This window comes from Podarcis liolepis (assembly GCF_965112155.1).
Source record: "Podarcis liolepis genome assembly, chromosome: 9".
In the NCBI taxonomy this organism is placed as follows: Eukaryota; Metazoa; Chordata; class Lepidosauria; order Squamata; family Lacertidae; genus Podarcis; species Podarcis liolepis.
The window spans coordinates 75658951-75677105 of record NC_139564.1 but is presented as its reverse complement, the minus strand read 5'-3'; the positions used below and the strand labels follow the sequence as shown (position 1 = coordinate 75677105).

Genomic DNA, 18155 nt, shown 5'->3' with positions numbered 1-18155 from the left:
GTGCCTTGAATGATGGTCGCGGGTGCTGCAGGCAACTCTGGCCTCTGTCCCTCTTTCCTTTCCTCCCTCCTCTGTGCTGAAGGGGAGCCTTTCTGCCATGCTGGCCTGGTGGCGCTCACTGCTGCCTTCCAAGGTGCTGGCTTCACGTTCACCTCTGGGCAGTCTCCCTTGGGCCACTAAGGCTGGGGGCAATCTCTTCCGAGGCCCCTGTGGGGCGGCGTGAGGAGGCACCTCTCTTTGGGGTGGAAGAGTAGCTCAGAGACCAGGGGCGATGGCAGCTGCTGCCCAGAAGACTCCCAAAAAGAGGGAAGAGGAAAGGAGGCTGAGGGAATACTCCACAATGGGGGGCGTTTGCAAGCAGGTGAGGGACTGCCGGCTCTGCAGACAAGGGGTGACATAACTGAGCTCCTGAGGCTCAGAGTAGCCACATAAAGAATGTACAGTCATACCTTGGGTTGAAGTAGCTTCGGGATAAGTATTTTTGGGTTGCGTGCTGTGGTGACCCGGAAGTAATGGAGCGCGTTACTTCCAGGTTTTGTCGCTTGCACATGCGCAGACGGTCAAAATGACCGTCACATGCATGCACAGAAGCAGCGAATCACGACTCGCGCATCCAGAGGTACCACTGTAGTTGATCAAAGTAGCTGTGGACTCACAAAGGTTGAAAACCTGTGGATTAAAGGATTAGAGAGTCAAGAGTGATGCAGCAACTAGTGTGTTGGACTTGAAATCTCTGTTCAGCCACAAAGCCCACTGACTTTTGACTAGCCACTTTCTCAGCCTCCTTCCTTCACAGGGCTGTTGTGAGGATAAAACGGGATACCATATGTAAACTGACCCAAACTCCTTCAAGCAATGGCAGGATTAAAGATAACTACAGGCAGAACAGCATAGGGGGACAGGGGGCGGGCTGGTGTGGAGGACTCCCTGGTCCTGAATGGGGTAACTGTGCCCCTGAAGGACCAGGTGCACAGCCTGGGAGTCATTCTGGACTCACAGCTGTCCATGGAGGTGCAGGTCAATTCTGTATCCAGGGCAGCTGTCTACCAGCTCCACCTGGTACGCAGGCTGAGACCCTACCTGCCCATGGACTGCCTCCCCAGAGTGGTACATGCTCTAGTTATCTCCCGCTTGGTACTACTGCAACACGCTCTACGTGGGGCTACCTTTGAAGGTGACTCGGAAACTACAACTAATCCAGAATGCGGCAGCTAGACTGGTGACTGGGGGCGGCCGCCGAGACCACATAACACTGGCCTTGAAAGACCTACATTGGCTCCCAGTCACCAGATATGACCTTTAAAGCCCTAAACGGCCTCGACCCAGTATACCTGAAGGAGCGTCTCCAACCCCATCGTTCCACCCAGACACTGAGGTCTAGCTCCAAGGGCCTTCTGGCGGTTCCCTCACTGCGAGAAGCCAAGTTACAGGGAACCAGGCAGAGGGCCTTCTCAGTAGTGGTGCCTGCCCTGTGGAACGCCCTCCCACCAGATGTCAAAGAGAACAACAACTACCTGACATTTAGAAGACATCTGAAGGCAGCCCTGTCTAGGGAAGCTTTTAATGTGGGACATTTCAATGTATTTTTAATCTTTGTTGGAAGCCGCCCAGAGTGGCTAGGGAAACCCAGCCAGATGGGCAGGATACAAGTAATATATTATTATTATTATTATTATTATTATTATTATTATTATTATTACAAGAAGAATGTACGTTTAAAGAAGATTGGAAAACATCTATTGAATACAGTATATGGGAAATAGTGGTGTACAGCTGGAAACGCTGGCAGCATTAAGATAAATTCAACTGTGTAAATAAGCTTTGAAGGATGCAATAATGGAATACCGGATGGTATAGTTTTTGTAAAATATGCAGGGATTAATGATATGTAAAATGAACAATGGAAAGAGAAGAAGGGAAGTCATTGATATCTTAAGAACGTAAAATGAGTATTTTAAATTGTAAGACAGAAAATTTTATAGAAATTATATATAAAAAACGCTGCCTCGAACTGCAGGATAGAAAATACCACGAAGCAGCAGCTTTAGCTTAGAAAGATTAGCTTCTTAGAAAGCCTCGATCCGTTTCAGCCTTTTAACTTTCGCACCTTCCGAAGCGGCGAGGTGGATTTTTCACTTTCCCCGCTTCGCGCGACCCGCTCCGAGGGGAATCTTTGCGGGGATCTTTTTTTTTTATTTTCTGAGGGATTAAGTGTTTTCTGACTCCGCCGAGGGCGCGAAGGGAATCTCTCTCGCCCGGCCGGAGGGAAGGCGGGGAGCGGGCGGATCCCGGGCAAAGCAGCCGCCGCCGCCGCCATCCCGCCTCCCTTCCTGCCCGGCTCGGGTCACTTCCGCGGCCCCAAGATGGAGGAGGAGGAGGAGCGCGATCCGCGGCTGAGGCTGAGGCGGCATCTCGGCGGGCAGCAGCAGCATCCGCCGCCGGGCCCGGGCGAGGCCGGTAGGTCTCCCCGCTTCGGAGGGAAGGAAGGCAGGCAGGCCGCCCGGGAGGAGCCGGCCTTGATAAGCCGGGAAGTGGAGCAAAATAAAGCGCGGGGTGAATAATGGGCGCGGGGCTCGCTCCCCCCCCCCGCCCCACGCGGGCCTACTCGGAAGTAAATCTCGCTTTGCGCCGCGGCGCTTACTCCGGGGTAAATGCGCCTGTGCGCCAGCTGAGCACCTGAAATTATTACTGTGCATTTATAATTCACACCCCGCCACTTTCCCTGACAGGAACCCAGGATAAAAGTAGGAACAGCTAAAAACCTCGGGGGGGGGGGGGAAGCAGCTGTCATTGCAAAACAAACAACCCAAAACAGTTACACGCCGATAGAATCAAGACTACATATATGGGTGTGCTGTTAAAACCATACAAATAACTGCAATAATAAAAATGACAGGGCGCAAGCGACTTTTGATAAAAGCAGCCAGTTCCCCAAAGCTGGTTGGGATAAGAAGGAGGGAGCCATCCAGCTTCTCCAGGCAGGGAGTTCCACAGTTGCCTGGGTGGGAGCCTCCCCCCTGAGGAAGCCCTCTCCCTTTTCCCCACCAAGGGGGCCGGACTGAGAGATGGGCCTCCCCCAAAGAGCCCTGGCAGGTTCCTATGAGGGTGGGCAGTATTTCAGGCACCTCGGATCCAAGCCAGAGAGGGCTTTGGGGGAGGTCAAGCAGGTGCATTTAAGTGTGCATAAGGCCATGGAAGCATGAGGGTGGCGCTGTGGTCTAAACCACAGAGCCTAGGGCTTGCTGATCAGAAGGTTGGCAGTTCGAATCCCTGCGACGGGGTGAGCTCCTGTTGCTCGGTCCCAGCTCCTGCCAACCTAGCAGTTCAAAAGCACGTCAAGTGCAAGTAGATCAATAGGTACCGCTCCAGTGGGAAGGTGAACGGCGTTTCCGTGCGCTGCTCTGGTTCGCCAGAAGCGGCTTAGTCATGCTGGACACAAGACCCAGAAGCTGTACGCCGGCTCCCTCGACCCATAGAGCAAGATGAGCGCCACAACCCCAGAGTCAGTCACGACTGGATCGAATGGTCAGGGGTCCCTTTACCTTTAAGGCCATGAAACAGGACCTGCACATGAAATGCATTGAGGCCCTTGGAATCCCAGCACAGCTTTGAGGACCTTCTGAGCTGGGCTTGGAAGAGGGGTTTTAGCTTCACTAGGCATACCCTGCCCTCATTTCTGGCTCCAGGGGGGTGAGGAAGGCTAAGGGGCTTGTTTGTGTGGTGGTCAGTGGTGGCGGCCCTTGCAGCACTGCTGCCACCCACCACTCGGAGGCAGCCAAGGTTTTGGTCCGCTGGTGCACCAAGGGTACATCTTGGAGGACCAGCGCTCTGCCACCCAGCACCGGCCATTGCCATCAGAGCCAAAGAGGGAAGCTAGGATTGTTTGGCAAACCCAGCGTTGAGCTGTGGCTGGCGCTCCTGCTTGAAATCCCCTTGCCACCTACCACCCTGTTCCAGCGTCCCTTTCAGAGGACTTGCTTCTGTGCTGGGCAGAGGAGACGCTTTTCAGGTCACTTCTGCTGCTCACTATGCCAAGAGCTTCAGTTTTACCTCCTGTTCCCTGGGTGAGGATCACCCTCCGTAGCTTCCTAGCTCAGTGTGTTCACGAGGGATACCTTTGCTTTTATCTCCCAGCTCCAAGCAGAGGATGAAAGGTGAGGTTTGGCTAGCTATCATTGCTAAAGGGCAATGGATGACTCACCATGGCAAGGAGTCGTGCAGAGTGGAAGTGTTGAAGACTGCCGGGAGGCAGCCCCTCCTGAAGGGGTTGCCTGATCCGGTAAAGGAGGTCACATGCCTGGGCCCAGCTCTGGAAGTGAATGGCTTTTGTCCTTTTTCTGATATATTACTCACCCTTCATCATAGCATAGGGCGGGTCAGCCATTAAAAAATACGGCAATAGGTTAAGTCAAAAGAATAGGGTGGGTCTTAAAATACATATCTCAAGCATCAGGGCTGGCCCACCCATGATGTAGATCTTCACTCCTCCCTTCTTCCCTGACAGGGTGTGGGAAGCCATTTGGGGGTCTTCCTCAGTTGCCAAAATGTCTTGGGTCAGTCATGTCAACTGTCGAAGGTCAGAGGACAGGTCTGTGCCTTCAGCATACTGTGTAATGACGATGCCAGCTGTGGGAAGGGAATGCCACAACTTAGGGGCTGCCCAGAGAATGTCCTCTCCCAGGCCACTACCCCATACTTCTGAGGGCAGTGGAACTATCAAGAGGGCCCACTCTGCTTCTCTTAATGCCTAAGGGGGTCTTGTAGGGAAGGAGGTGTTTTTTCAGGTATCTGTGGCCAAAGTCACTTAGGGATTTAAAACTAAATCCCTTGAATTGAGCCTGGAAACTTACAGGCAACTAATGCAGCTGTTTTAAAAGAGGCGTTATATGAGTTCTAAATGGAACCCCTAGCCAGCAATCCAGCCGCAGCATTTTGGACCAGTTAAAGCTAGGACAGTATTCCTAGCCACAAAAGCCTCCTGTTGGATCCAGGAGTACCCCAAACTACAGTTAACCCCTTAGACCTTAGAGGTTACTGAACGTTCAAAGCCATCCATGTACTTATGGATTTATTTATTACACTGAAAATATGTAGTAATATATTGGCTTAACCTCTTGTCATATAATAGTTTCTGCTGTATTTCAGGCAGCCAGCAAAGTATATTGTCAACAATATGTTATGACAAGTGGGAACTTGTGATAAACTAATGGCTGCAAGGGTGTGGGAAAGGAGGAAGGAGTCACTCAACCCCCACCTTTTTGCGCCTTCCTTTCCACAGGTAGGTCCCTCTGCCACATGACTTAGAGGTACCCACTACCACTTTTGTCCCCAAGCCATGAGGATTATTCCACTGAGTGCACACCCTGCTTTGCCTGCACCAGAATAAATAGACCACCCTGCTGCCAAATGCCTATGATTAAGATGAGCAGAGCATGGAGAAGTCATGTAGATTTCAAGGCCCACTGGGATGAGGTGATAGGCATTTGCACTGCGACAAAGAATGATTTAGAAACCTGGTGTGCATGTTTTTCTTCTGTGAGGTGGTGTCTCGTTTAATGACGTATGCAAAATAATGGCGGTTTTATTTACAGTCGAAACTACCAGCGTAGAGAAGAAGGAGAAGCCACTTCCCAGACTTAACATCCACTCTGCATTCTGGATATTGGCATCAATAGCTACTACATACTACATTGAATTTTTTAAAGTTGTTAAAGAGATTATTCAGCAAGAAAGGTAAGGAGAAGAGGTGGTGGGTTTTTTTGGTGGAGGGTTTACAAGTAGAAGTTACACAAAGGTATTTACAGTACAAACTCAGTTGGATTCTCCCTAAACTTTATTGTACATTAATCAGTACAGTGGTGCCCCGCAAGACGAATGCCTCGCAAGACGAAAAACTCGCTAGACGAAAGGGTTTTTTGGTTTTAGCGTTGCGTCGCTAGACGAATTTCCCTATGGGCTTGCTTCGCAAGACGAAAACGTCTTGTGAGTTTGTTCGCTTTTTTCTTAAAGCCGCTTGAAGAGGCACAGTTGCGACGGACCGTGCTTCGCAAGACGAAAAGACTCGCGGAACGAATTAATTTCGTCTTGCGAGGCACCACTGTATAACATAACAGTAAGAAATATAATTTAAAACACTTGCAACATCTGTGTGAGAGGAAGGAGGGATCCATCTTAGTTGCTAAGAACAACGGCGAGTGAAAATGGCAGTTCCTCATTGTCTTCTTCTATTCTGATATGATAAAAGAAATATGGAGTAGTTTTGGTGCAGCTTTCTCAGATCAGATACACTCTATGCTTCAACCCCCATCCCATATACCTTTCTATTCATACACCCAGCTGAAACCAGGACTGTTTTATGTAGAAATGTGTCCTAACATCTAATACGAGTGGAGTTTATATTTTAGGAGAGCTTCTCCGCATCTGGCGCCCTTTGCTTACTTCAAAGCATTTGTGATTGAAATTTGACATTTTTTGTTTAGGGCTCCCCTACACTCTGTCAGGATAAATCCCAGCATTGCTTTTAGTTCTGCATGAGCAGACAAGTGTGTCTTAGCAAAAAGTAGTCAAATAACCTATTAAGAATTTCCATTCCCTAGCTAGCCTTCCTTCCCATCTCCTGTTCTGCTTTCTCTCCTGTCGTACAATGACTGAACAATCAGTGCTGCCTGCCAACTTTGTTGATTAAAGAAGCCCCGTGTCTAAGAATTCCACACACAGAAAGTGAGGACCTCTTCTCAATAGGGAGCCAGTTAGAAGTTGGAGTACTGCAAAATTTGGATGCAGTAGCAGAAGGCAGATAAGGTATGTTGCTTCCTGCATCTTAAGAGAGGCCCGGCTTGGAGCATAATCTGATCTGAGGCAATGTTAAATTCAATGTATTTTTGTTTTTAACATTATTAAAGCACATTTTCTCTTTCTCTTGCAGCTGGTGGTTTATACTCGGCATTTGCTTATTGATTATCAGTTTGTCTGTGGCCTTTTATTGCATAATATATCTTGAGTGGTATCATGGAATCGAGGACTATGATGCCACCTACCCTGCACTGATACCTATAACAACAGCTAGTTTTATTGCGGCAGCAGTTTGGTAAGTTGTTGGGTAAGAGATACTAGTTTTCCAGGCTTGCATTGCTTCAAAAAAGTCTGTGTGTTAAATGATGAGGGAAAGGTGTTACATATGGACCCCAGATAGGAGTAATAGCAGACTACACACATATTTGTTCTTCTGAAAACATGCAGTGGCTGCCTGTCTGTCTTGTGTGGCTGGCTGAGAATTGCTTCAATTACGCAGGAAACATGGTCCACTTCTGCGCATGGAAGCAGGTAGATAGGCTCTCCCTGCCCAAGCCATGGGGGAGGTGGCCAGTCCACTCCTGGGGGTGCCAGGGTCCTACGTGCCATAACAAAACTTTGCCTTGAAGACTCTGGATACTGAGACATGCTGTAGTGGTTCTAGGGGTTGCTCGTGCGTAAATCGTCGCCACACCTGGCTGGGTTGCCTGGGTGAGCCCTTTCTGTCTGGACAGCCACTCGCCCGTGGCTGTCTCAATCGCTGGCAGAATCCATCAGTGGACGTTTCTTGAACTTCTTCCAGCAAAGAAGCTCTTTGATGCCTAGTCTCCGCCTAGTCTCCCTGCGCGGAAGCCTTCTGCGCAGGGAGGGTGTGGGCAGCGGAGGACCCGTGCTCTCCCCGCTGGTCCCCGGCGAGGAGTCGTGGAGCCACCTCGCCGATTCCCCGATCTGCCCCCCTTCTCCACTGGTGCTACGCTGATTTCCTTCCCCAGAAGATGTGCTGCTTCTCTCCCTCCCGGGACGCTCTCCGGAACCCCTCTGGAGCCCTCCCTCTCCCTCAGGCTCCGATGGCAGTTCCCTGACACATAAGTTTCAAATATATGTGGCTATCTTCTGCACATTGTACACCTCTTCTTCTGGAGACTATGTGTAAAGGAATGTTCTCATGGTATCTCAGTTCAAATATACTGTGAAACTTGTCTCACTTTGGGATTTGGCTGGTTCTCAAATTGCCTGTACTGTAATATGCTCTACTTCTTGCAACATATGCTACATGTTTCTCTCTCTTTCTTTTCCCAGTTTTAACATTTCTTTATGGCCCATATGGTCTTTCCTCACACCTGTGGTACTCTTTGTCCAGTTCATGGGTATTGTGATGCTTGTGTCGCTCCTGGGCTAAATCTTTTATGGTAAGGCATTGTCATGATATACATATCTAAGCATGCCTCTTTTGAGTTATGTGATGCACAGTGGAACCTTGGTTTTTGAACATCTTGACCGCCAAACGTTTCAGAAGCCGAATGCCAAAAACCTGGAAGTCAATGCTTCAGTTTTCGAATGCACCTCGGAAGTCAAATGGCTTCCGAGGCGCGTTTCTCATTTTTCTCCGTTCACTTTGCCAACAGCCCTTTGAGTCTTGGTTTTCAAACGTTTTGGAAGTTGAATGGACTTCTGGAACAGATTACGTTTGAAAACTGAGGTTCCACTGTATGTGCTTTCTGAAGTATTTTCATTCCTAACAAGGAATGAAATGTTTCCTGCTTGGCAGGGGGTTGGACTCGATGGCCCTTGTGGTCTATTCCAACTCTATGATTCTATGATTCTAAGACTCTGAAGTTGTAGCTGAATGTGAGAAGATTTGATTGCCTGCAGGACTAGACTGTGAGATGGGATGACATAAAAATCAACCCCAGCATTTAAGAAATTATTCCAGCCCTGCCTAGAGATCCAAGGATTTAATTTAGGACCTTTTGTATGCAAGTTATGTGTTCTGCCCCTGAGCTACAGCCCGTTCGTGGCAATGGCTCTGCAGTTATTAGACAGCCGTATTGGGTGATATATTTAAAGAATTTAATTATCAAAACTTTTATTTTAGTTTTTTTAATATATGTCTTTCTTTTATATAGTGGTTGTTGTAATAATGTGTTTCTGTGTTTCAATTAAGGCATGGGAAACATGTGACCCTGCAGATGTTGTTGGACTCCAGCTTTCACCATCCCCAGCCATCAGGACCAGTGGTTAGTCCAACAACACCCAAAGGACACAGGTTCCTCATCCCTATTTTAAATGTTGTTGGTCTTCTAAATGGGGAAAATGGGGTGTGTTCAATAAATGGGTTGCTAGATGTTTACTAATAAAACTGCAAGAAGGTTTGCCAGTCAACCTTGATGGAAAAAGACAAAAAAGAAAGGTGCTGTTTTTTGCAAGGCGGGGTGGAGCCTTGGGTGATATCCAACTCACACTCTTGAGTAAGCCTATTAAAATCAATGGACTTAAGTTACCTGTCCATTGATTTTGATGGTTTCACTCTGAGTATGTCTAAGATTGCATACCACCCCCTGTCTAAGTTGGCCCGTCATAAGCAGTAATAGCTTTTGTATTATAAAGAGCTTTAATTGTCTTTTTAAGACTACTGAGTGTTTTTGTGCTTATTTCATTTTTCTTAAATTTTAGATTTCTAGACTCTGCAGAGTTATAAAATTAATTAGTTTTACAATGAATGTGAGATACTTGTTAAGTGTAAAGATACAGCTTGGTTTAAATGTATAAATTTCTATTTTTCACTGTACACTACCATATTCTAGAAAAGTAAATGGTGGACCTGCCAGCATAAGTACTTGGATATACTGGGATCCTGGGATGAAGACCTACAAGCTGATCTCAAGCAACTTGTGTTTAAAAGGGATATTCACTTGAATTGTTAAACTTGTTTTGTGTTTAATAGGGACACTTTTACTTTGAACTATGATCTTAAACTCTGGGGATATGAGTCATTGAAATGCTAACAGAATAGTTTTGCTATTGTTCTGGCATAGCTATTGACTTAACCTATATTAAAGTGTATCACAGGAAATCATAATTGATTATGTTTAAGAAGTTAATAATAGGGACACATTTCGCCCTTTAAAAAAATAATTATGTTCATGATATCTTTGAGAGCAATGAAAATAGTAAATTTCCAAATTGCTGAATGATTAGTTGTTTGAATTGTTAAATATTATATAAACACATAAATAAATCAAAACTATAATATATTTAACCACCCGCCCTGTGGAACACCCTCCCACCAGATGTCAAAGAGAAAAACAACTACCAGACTTTTAGAAGACATCTGAAGGCAGCCCTGTTTAGGGAAGCTTTTAATGTTTGATGGATTACCAAATTTTAATATTTTGTTGGAAGCCACCCAGATAGGCTGGGGAAGCCCAGACAGATGGGTGGGGTATAAATAATAAATTATTATTATTATTAACCACGTGTGACAAAACATGTTCTGCTTTTGTGCTACAACCTTGTGCAGAGGCATCTTGTAGACCACAGTAGAGCTTTCTTTCCATTTTCCCTTGGAGCATGTGTGCATGGGCACTCCGTATCCTAGGCCGTATCCTAGAGAATGCGAAACAGGTGTGTGCTTCTCCAGTCTTCCCAGTTCATGTTCCTTGATTGAGAGGTGCTTCCCATTTCCTGTGATGGCCTGGCAAGCTGTCTGCACTTGTGCCAAGGAAGAAGCGGGCAGGGGAACATAAGGGTCTGATAAGCCCTATGGGATTCCTCCAGACATGGCAACTGCAGCTGGAAACAGAGTTTTTACTATCCGGTGGTATGGTATTATTTAACAAAATAATATGCTTCATCTTTTGATAAGATTCTATCTGAAGGCCTATTGGTTAAAGCAAAATTAGGTATATCTTTAGCAAGGTTTTTATTTATTTATTTATTTCATGAAATTTATACACCACTTGATTGTAAAAAAAAAACAAAACCCAAAGCGGTTTGCAAAAGATAAAACAGTAAAATCAAGAAAAATGTACAACCCTACTTTTAAACATGCAAAGGTTAAAATTACTATTTAATCAAGAAATCCATGAAGGGGTTACATAAAACAGGGTTTATAAAATCTTATGTAAGGCTTTTGCTAGTGTAAATTTGACATTTGAGTGAAATTCATTTAAATTTAGTATTATAATGTATAGATGTTGTGGCTAAAAGTAGTTGACTTGCAAAGCTGCTATCACTTTTTTAAAAACAACCACCACCAGGCCCCTCACAATTATACATATTTGAAATAGATGATATGACTGTTCAGTATAAACTTCAGGACACATTATTAAAGAAGAGCTACATCTGGATTTAGAGAGGAGCTGCAAAAAGACTGCTTAGCTCATGAAGTTGCTTGTTGGCCAATCTGTTAAAACAGAAGTAAGAGAACTTCCAGCCCAGGGGCCAGATGTGGCCCTGCTAGCTTCCGTATCTGGCCCTTGGGGCTCTCCCCGGGTGATACTCCTCACTGGCCCCATTCTGCACCTCCAAGGTTTTTGCCTGGCTGGAATGTGTCTTTGAACTCACATAATGCCTAACTGTGCCAGCTACTGTCATGTGGCTCTCAGAAGATTGCACAGACTGGAAAGTTGCTCTGCAAAGGCTGGAAAAGGTTCTCCATCCCTGTGTTTAAAGCAAGTTGAAGGACTAGGTATTAGTGAGGAACTCATGAGCAGCACTAGAAAGCCATTGTTTAAACAGTGGTTTAAATGCAGAGTGGTTCTGTAATTCTTTTCCAGTACCCATCTTGTAGACAGGCACATTTGAAACACTGTTAAAATGAAGAAGTTGGATGCAAGTCCATTTGTTGCCTGACCTAAACACCGTGCATGCTGATTTCAGTGAGGACTTGCAAGTTAAGCTGTCTAGGAGAAATTCCTATCTATTTTCCTGAAGTTGCAGCACATTTACGGTAACCTGTTAAAGTCTTACAGTACTGATGATACTTATTAAAGATAAAATGAGCGCTCAAGTACAGTTTACTGTACAGAATAGTTGGGAGACTGGCTCTCTGCTGGTATAACTCCCACAAGCTCTTGAAACTGTGACACTGAGCTGCCTAATAAGTCCATTCGAAGTTTAGAGAGAAGAGGTGCAGTGAGCCTTTTGACAGCTACCAGTCTGAGCACACTTATCTGAAGAAGTGTGCATGCACACGAAAGCTCATACCAAGAACTAACTTAGTTGGTCTTTAAGGTGCTACTGGAAGGAATTTTTTTATTTTGACTATGGCAGACCAACACGGCTACCTATCTACTACCAGTCTGAGCTAGTGCTATTCAACTCTTTGCTCCCTGTCCACTTACCCTTCACTCTCCCCTTGCTGTCCTGCTCCCCCAACCCTCACTGAACATTAGGGCTGGGCAATATCAGGTTTTCAACATTGTGATATAGTGCTACATCACGATGATGAAAAGGAAGGAGCATCAGCCCCATGAGGTGCTGGGGTGAAACGGCTGCCTCCAGCGCCCGGCTCAGGAAGCGTCAGGCTCAAATCTTATAGAGGCACTTTTTGCATGAACTGACATCTCCCCATTGTTAATGTAGCTGTACCTGTTCAGTGTCACGATGTTATTTATTTACAAGAATTTATATACTGCTTGATTGTAATAAAACCTCACAGTGGCTTACAACAAATGAATAATAGAACAAGTGCCCTATTGGGTCAGATTAAAGCTTTATCTAGTCCAACATTCCCAGAGTGGTCAGCTAGATATTTCTGGGAAGCCCATCAGCAGAGTCTGAAGGCAATTGCCCTCTTTGCTTTTGCCTCCACAACCTCCACCCCCCCAGCAGCTGGTATTCAGAGACACATAGCTCAGCAATATGCAATAGCTCTGCAATAGGCTTATCTGCTATGAATTTGTATACAGTGGTACCTTGGTTTAAGAACAGTTTAGTTTATGAACAGCTTGGATTAAGAACGCTGCAAACCGTGAAGTAGGTGTTTTCGTTTGTGAACTTTGCTTTGGAATAAGAATGTTTCGCTTCCTGTTGAGTGTGTTCTATTTGTAAATTTAGTCCCCCGCTGCTATGGGAAAGCATGCTTTGGTTCAAGAAGGCTTTGGTTTAAGAACGAACTTCCAGAACGGATTAAGTTCATAAACCAAGGTAACACTGCAATTGCCTTTTATAGCTATCTAAGGTAGTTGCGATCACTACATCTTGTGCTAGCAAATTCTACTTGTTTATCTATGTGCTATAATCGGAAGAAGAACATCTGCATCTACTGCCAATCAATTTCATCAAATGATCCTGAGTTTTAGGATTAGAAGAGAAGGAGAAAACTTGTCAGTTTTCCTCTGTACTATCCAGAAATTAACCGTCTGCCAGGTCTCTGCTCCCACCTGTCCAGGTTGCCCTATTCTAAACTGAACCCCCAATGCTCAGAGATTTCCTCTTGAAAAAGGTCCCCCAAAGTTGATAAACACTGCCATTCAAACGGTGTGTGTGTGTGCTGCATCTTGTGATTGATTATGCGGGGTGTGGTTTACCTGCCCCCCAGTATTCAAAATAAAAAAATTCCTTCCAGTAGCACCTTAAAGACCAACTAAGTTAGTTCTTGGTATGAGCTTTCGTGTGCATGCACACTTCTTCAGATACACATCTGTGTGCATGCACACGAAAGCTCATACCAAGAACTAACTTAGTTGGTCTTTAAGGTGCTACTGGAAGGATTTTTTTTATTTTGACTATGGCAGACCAACACGGCTACCTATCTGTACCCAGTATTCAAGTTTGCATGCCTGCCCCTCATAATTTAGTGTAGTTTTCTTTTCCAGCTTTTCTTTTCAGATATCCCACAACTTTACACAGTATTCTAAATGTGGCTATACCACATTGCTAAACATTGGTTCTTTCTCAGTTTTGAAAATTTTGATTCCTCCCCCCTCCTTGAGGTTTTAAATATGATTAAATATAATAAAACATATTACAGGGGTCAGCTAACTTTTTCAGCAGGGGGCCGGTCCACTGTCCCTCAGATCTTGTGGGGGGCTGGGCAGTTGGGCTTCTCCAGCTAGCCAGGCGCCATGGCAGGGTAGGAGGCTGTCTTGGCTGGCAAAGACAGAAGCAGCAGTCCCAGCGGAGGAGCCGCGGATGGAGGCAGGGGAACAGGGGCATCGCCGGAGAGTTTACCCACCACCTGCTGCTGCTGCTTCCTGAGAGGCACTGCAGAGAAGAAGACAGAGCCGCCTGCCAACCTGCAAGCCGCGGCCGTGGCCACCGCAACAACCTGCCTGAACGCCATGGGAGGAATGAAGGAGGGAGGAAGGCAGGCACGAAGAAAGCGTGCGAGGAAGTGGTGCGGAAAAGGGGCACGGAGAAGGAAGGAAGGGCAGACTGAGGGAGAGGGAGGAAGAGCAGGAGGAAAATGCAGCCAGCAGCCGGCGTCACACGCCCCCTTCACAGCGCCACCCTGCTGAGGCGGGCAGGTGGGCAAACCGTTGACAGCGCCCAGAGTGGACCAAGATTGTCCTGTCCCTGAGGAGAAAAGTGCTGCAGGGAGAGGAGAGAACATGGGCACTGGAGATCCATGCGCTGGCGATCCACACAGCGATTCCTGGACCGTCCACAGGCCGGATCTAGAAGGCAATTGGGCCTGATCCGGCCCACGGACCTTAGTTTGCCGACCCATGACATATTATATGATGTTCAGTGAAAGGAAATCATATGGTTAAAGAAATGTGATACATGGAGTGAAACATGCTTTTCACAGAACCTAACTTTCACAGATTGTGTAATCGTTTAATTATAATGCTGTTTTGACCTTTTTAACAACTGAGGCAGAATCCTTCAGAGATTAGACTGAATAACAGAAGAATGTACTTTGTGATAATCTAGATTATAGGCTCCATGAAGAACTAAATTGATGGCTCAAAGATATTTCAGAGGTGGTTAGGGGTTTTTTTTTTGGGGGGGTGTTTAAACCACATAAACTGAACCATATGACTTAAAGCCAAAGTTGGGTTTGTGTTATTGCACACTGAACAAAAGACTTAGCTGAGTTTCAGTTGCCAATTGGCATTGCTGAATACCTTCTCATGGTATGTTAGACTCAATCATCCTTCACAAAGAAAAAGCCCCACCTGTTCCTTTATTTGTTGAACAGCGTGTTTCTGTAATCCTACTGGTGGTCACTTACATACACACAAGTATTGTTTTGTTTTAACTTAGTTGGGATCCTCCCAAAATCAATGTGGAGAAGAAAATCAAAGCAAAACAAATTTTAGAGACAGTTGTTACCTCACCTGGCAGCACCTTTGGCACACAGTGTTCACAGAAGTATGCTGATACCAACACCATGTTAACTCTGTAGGGGCAGACAGTCCACACATGGCAAAGGGGGAAATGCCTCCATCCTGTCACGTCACCACACAGAGAATGGATAACCCACCAGATACAGGCTCACTATGAACACCCTGCATGCAAATCAGGGTGAATTCTGGTTGTATAAGTGCACAAACATCACAAATGTTCAATGAAGACTGGATATAATCTTACCTTCACGTGAGCTTTGTGCAAGAAAATCAGGATGAATGCTCGGTAACCGGGTCATCTGGGGGATCCCTGAATGAGCTACTGTAATGCAGGTGGGACGAATCCTGTACAGTAACTGAATGCATTTGGGAATCCCTGCACCCAGATGCAAAACACCTTCATGCAACTTACACACGAGTGTCTAATAATCACTTTAACTGAGCACACCAAAGGGGGAAAAAGGATAGTGTTGACTGCAGATCCACCCAGATAAGTCTTGGGAGGAGGCCTCTTTCTGTTTAATTATGGTTGAAAGATAGTTCCTAGCTCCTAGCAACCCTGAAATCATAGAATTATAGAGCTGCAAGGGACCCAGGGGTCATCTAGTCCAGCCCCCTGCAATGCAGGAATCTCAGCTAAAGCATCCATGACAGGTGACCTTCCAACCTCACTGGCTGAGAAAACGTTTTAAACTTTTTTTAAAAAGTGTTTAATTATTGGTGTGTTTGCCACCCCGGGCTACTTTGGCATGAAGGACAGGATATAAATTGAATAATCGCCACCACCACCACAGAGCTCTCTGTGTGAGACTACAGGCAAAGGCCCACAATTTGTGATCTGATGATACAGAATGCCCTTCCACTCAGAGACACAGCATAAATTAGCAAGGCATGCGTGGAATAAATTGTTTTCGACTAAACCAGTTACATAACTGAAGTTCTGTTAAAGTGAAAGCGTTAATCAGGGGCAGAGATATAGTGAGTTCTGAAACAATAATATAGACAGGGTTACAAACCTCTAGGCCCCACCTGGGTTCCTTTGACTTGGAAGGTTCCATAGCAGACAGTGGAGCAACCATTGTTCTCATGCAATCTACTGCAGCGCAAAGGTTAGCATGGCTGTAGAGGAACAGCTGGAATCGCACTGGTTACTACTGTAGATTATTATTATTTTATTGAATTTATATAGTGCCCTCCATCTGAGGATCACAGGGCAGTTTACTGCTGTGGGATAAACAGGTAAGAAAAGCTTAGCAGAAATGACCAGGCTTGCTGTTGTAACTGCTTGCATTGCAAAGAAAGAGGAAACTCATGGTAATAAGTCAAGTTAAGAAATCGCTGAGAGTAGCCGAAAGATAATGCCTTATAAAGTACTAGGAAGGTTTGTGGGTGACTCAGAACCTCGAGGGAAAGTGGAGAAGTACACTTAGAAAACCATTGCACATGCTTAAATAGGCTATGAATAGTAGTCAAACAGCCCCAGGTGGAGCTAGAGCTATTCAGCATGATGATGGGATGTATGTAACGGAGGGGGTACATATCAAGGGGGAAATAAGGTAAGGTAAAGGACCCCTGGATGGTTCTGTCCAGTCAAAGACGACTATGGGGTTGCAGTGCTCATCTTGCTTTTCAGGACAAGGGAGCCGGCGTTTGTCCACAGACAGCTTTCCGGGTCATGTGGCCAGCAGGACTAAATTGCTTCTGGCAGAACGGAACACTGTGATAGAAGCCAGAGCTCACAAAAAATGCCATTTGCCTTCATACCACAGTTGTACCTATTTATCTACTTGCACTGGTGTGCTTTTGAACTGCGTAGGTTGGCAGGAGCTGGGACAGAGCAACAGGAGCTCACCCCATTGTGCGGATTCGAACCGCCGACCTTCTGATTGGCAAGCCCAAGAGGCTTAGTGGTTTAGATCACAGAACCACCTGCTCCTATTAAGGAGAAAATATGAAATAGGCAGACTGGGAAGTCTGTAAACTAGAGTCTCCTAATCAATAGGAGAATGTAGGAGGGGAATTTGGACAGACTATAGGTTATAAAGTACCTTTGATGTGAACAGGACAAGCCCTCCCTCTTTACAGCAGGAGCTGTCTGTGCAGTGCTGTCTCAAGAATATACAACCTTTGGTTTTGCCTGATCTCAGTGTCTGACTCCTTCTCACAGAGCAATTGACTCTCTCTGGGGAAGATCCCTGGGGCAAATTTGTCCAACAACAGTATAAAAACACAAAAATACATAATAACAAAACAATTCACTCCCCCCCCCCAGTTAAAAAGGCCATTGATTGTTTAATTAGCTGAGGGCCTGAGAGAAGAGGAATGTTTTTGCCTGTCAGCAAAGGTAGCAAATGAAGGCACCAGGCAAGTCTCCCTGGGGAGAGCATTCCAGATACAGGGAGCCACCACAGAAAAGGCCCGTTCTCATGTTGCCAGCCTCCAAACCGAAGGGTAGGTTCATGTGGAGAGAGGCAGTCCTTGAGGTACTGCGGTCCTGAGCCATTCAAGGCTTTATAGGTTAAAACCAGTGCTTTGAATTCGGCCTGGAAACTAATTAGCAGCCAGTGCAGTCAGACCAGGATCGGTGCAATATGCTCAAACTGGTGAGCCACCTGACTGCTGAATTCGGCATCAGCTGAAGTTTCCAAACCACCTTCAGAGGCAGCTTCACGTACAACACAGGGCTCAGTCTTGGTCTGCTGCACCTGCTCCATGATGGCCTGTGGAAAGTTAAGGGAGAGAGAATCCTGAGACAAGACATTTGAAGGCATTGCAGTAGAACCTAAGTGGCTAGTCTCCTTCAAGTACAGTAGAGAGCACAGTAGTCCCAAAGACAATATTTCCCCTTCCCCTTTTGGACTTGCAGTGTAAGTCTGTGGGTGGTGCTTGTTCAGCTCCAGGTAGCCAGGCTGAGACCATGGAAGGCAGAGGCGGTCTCGAATATTTAGCTACAAGCAGCAATGGTTGGTTTTCCGCAACAGAGAGAGAAGGAGGGAGCGTGCTTGCCAGCTGTTGGGGAGGAAGGCTTGTTCCACCAATGCAGTTTAGCCAATACACGATCTTCAT

The 18155-nt window shown here is 46.0% G+C and overlaps 1 protein-coding gene across 2 annotated transcripts; it reads left to right on the top strand.

The window, feature by feature from the left end:
* The first annotated feature begins 2158 nt into the window (after positions 1-2158).
* Positions 2159-10264, top strand: TMEM128 (transmembrane protein 128). 2 transcript variants are annotated; one of them, XM_083460809.1, is made up of 5 exons: positions 2159-2457; positions 5592-5733; positions 6926-7087; positions 8092-8201; positions 9597-10264. In XM_083460809.1, exons 1-4 carry the CDS (start codon positions 2364-2366, stop codon positions 8189-8191), a joined length of 498 nt encoding a protein of 165 aa, XP_083316935.1. In that variant the 5' UTR covers positions 2159-2363; the 3' UTR covers positions 8192-8201; positions 9597-10264. The 2 variants fall into 2 exon arrangements, with proteins under 2 accessions (XP_083316935.1, XP_083316936.1); XM_083460810.1 differs by lacking the exon at positions 2159-2457 and adding an exon at positions 4133-4154.
* Positions 10265-18155: the final 7891 nt, after the last annotated feature.

Coding starts and splice junctions, on each gene's coding strand:
- TMEM128 (XM_083460809.1), top strand. CDS start 2,364: ATGGAGGAGGAGGAGGAGCGCGATCCGCGGCTGAGGCTGAGGCGGCAT. Junction 5,734..6,925: donor GAGATTATTCAGCAAGAAAG/GTAAGGAGAAGA, acceptor TTTCTCTTGCAG/CTGGTGGTTTATACTCGGCA. Junction 7,088..8,091: donor TTTATTGCGGCAGCAGTTTG/GTAAGTTGTTGG, acceptor TTCTTTTCCCAG/TTTTAACATTTCTTTATGGC.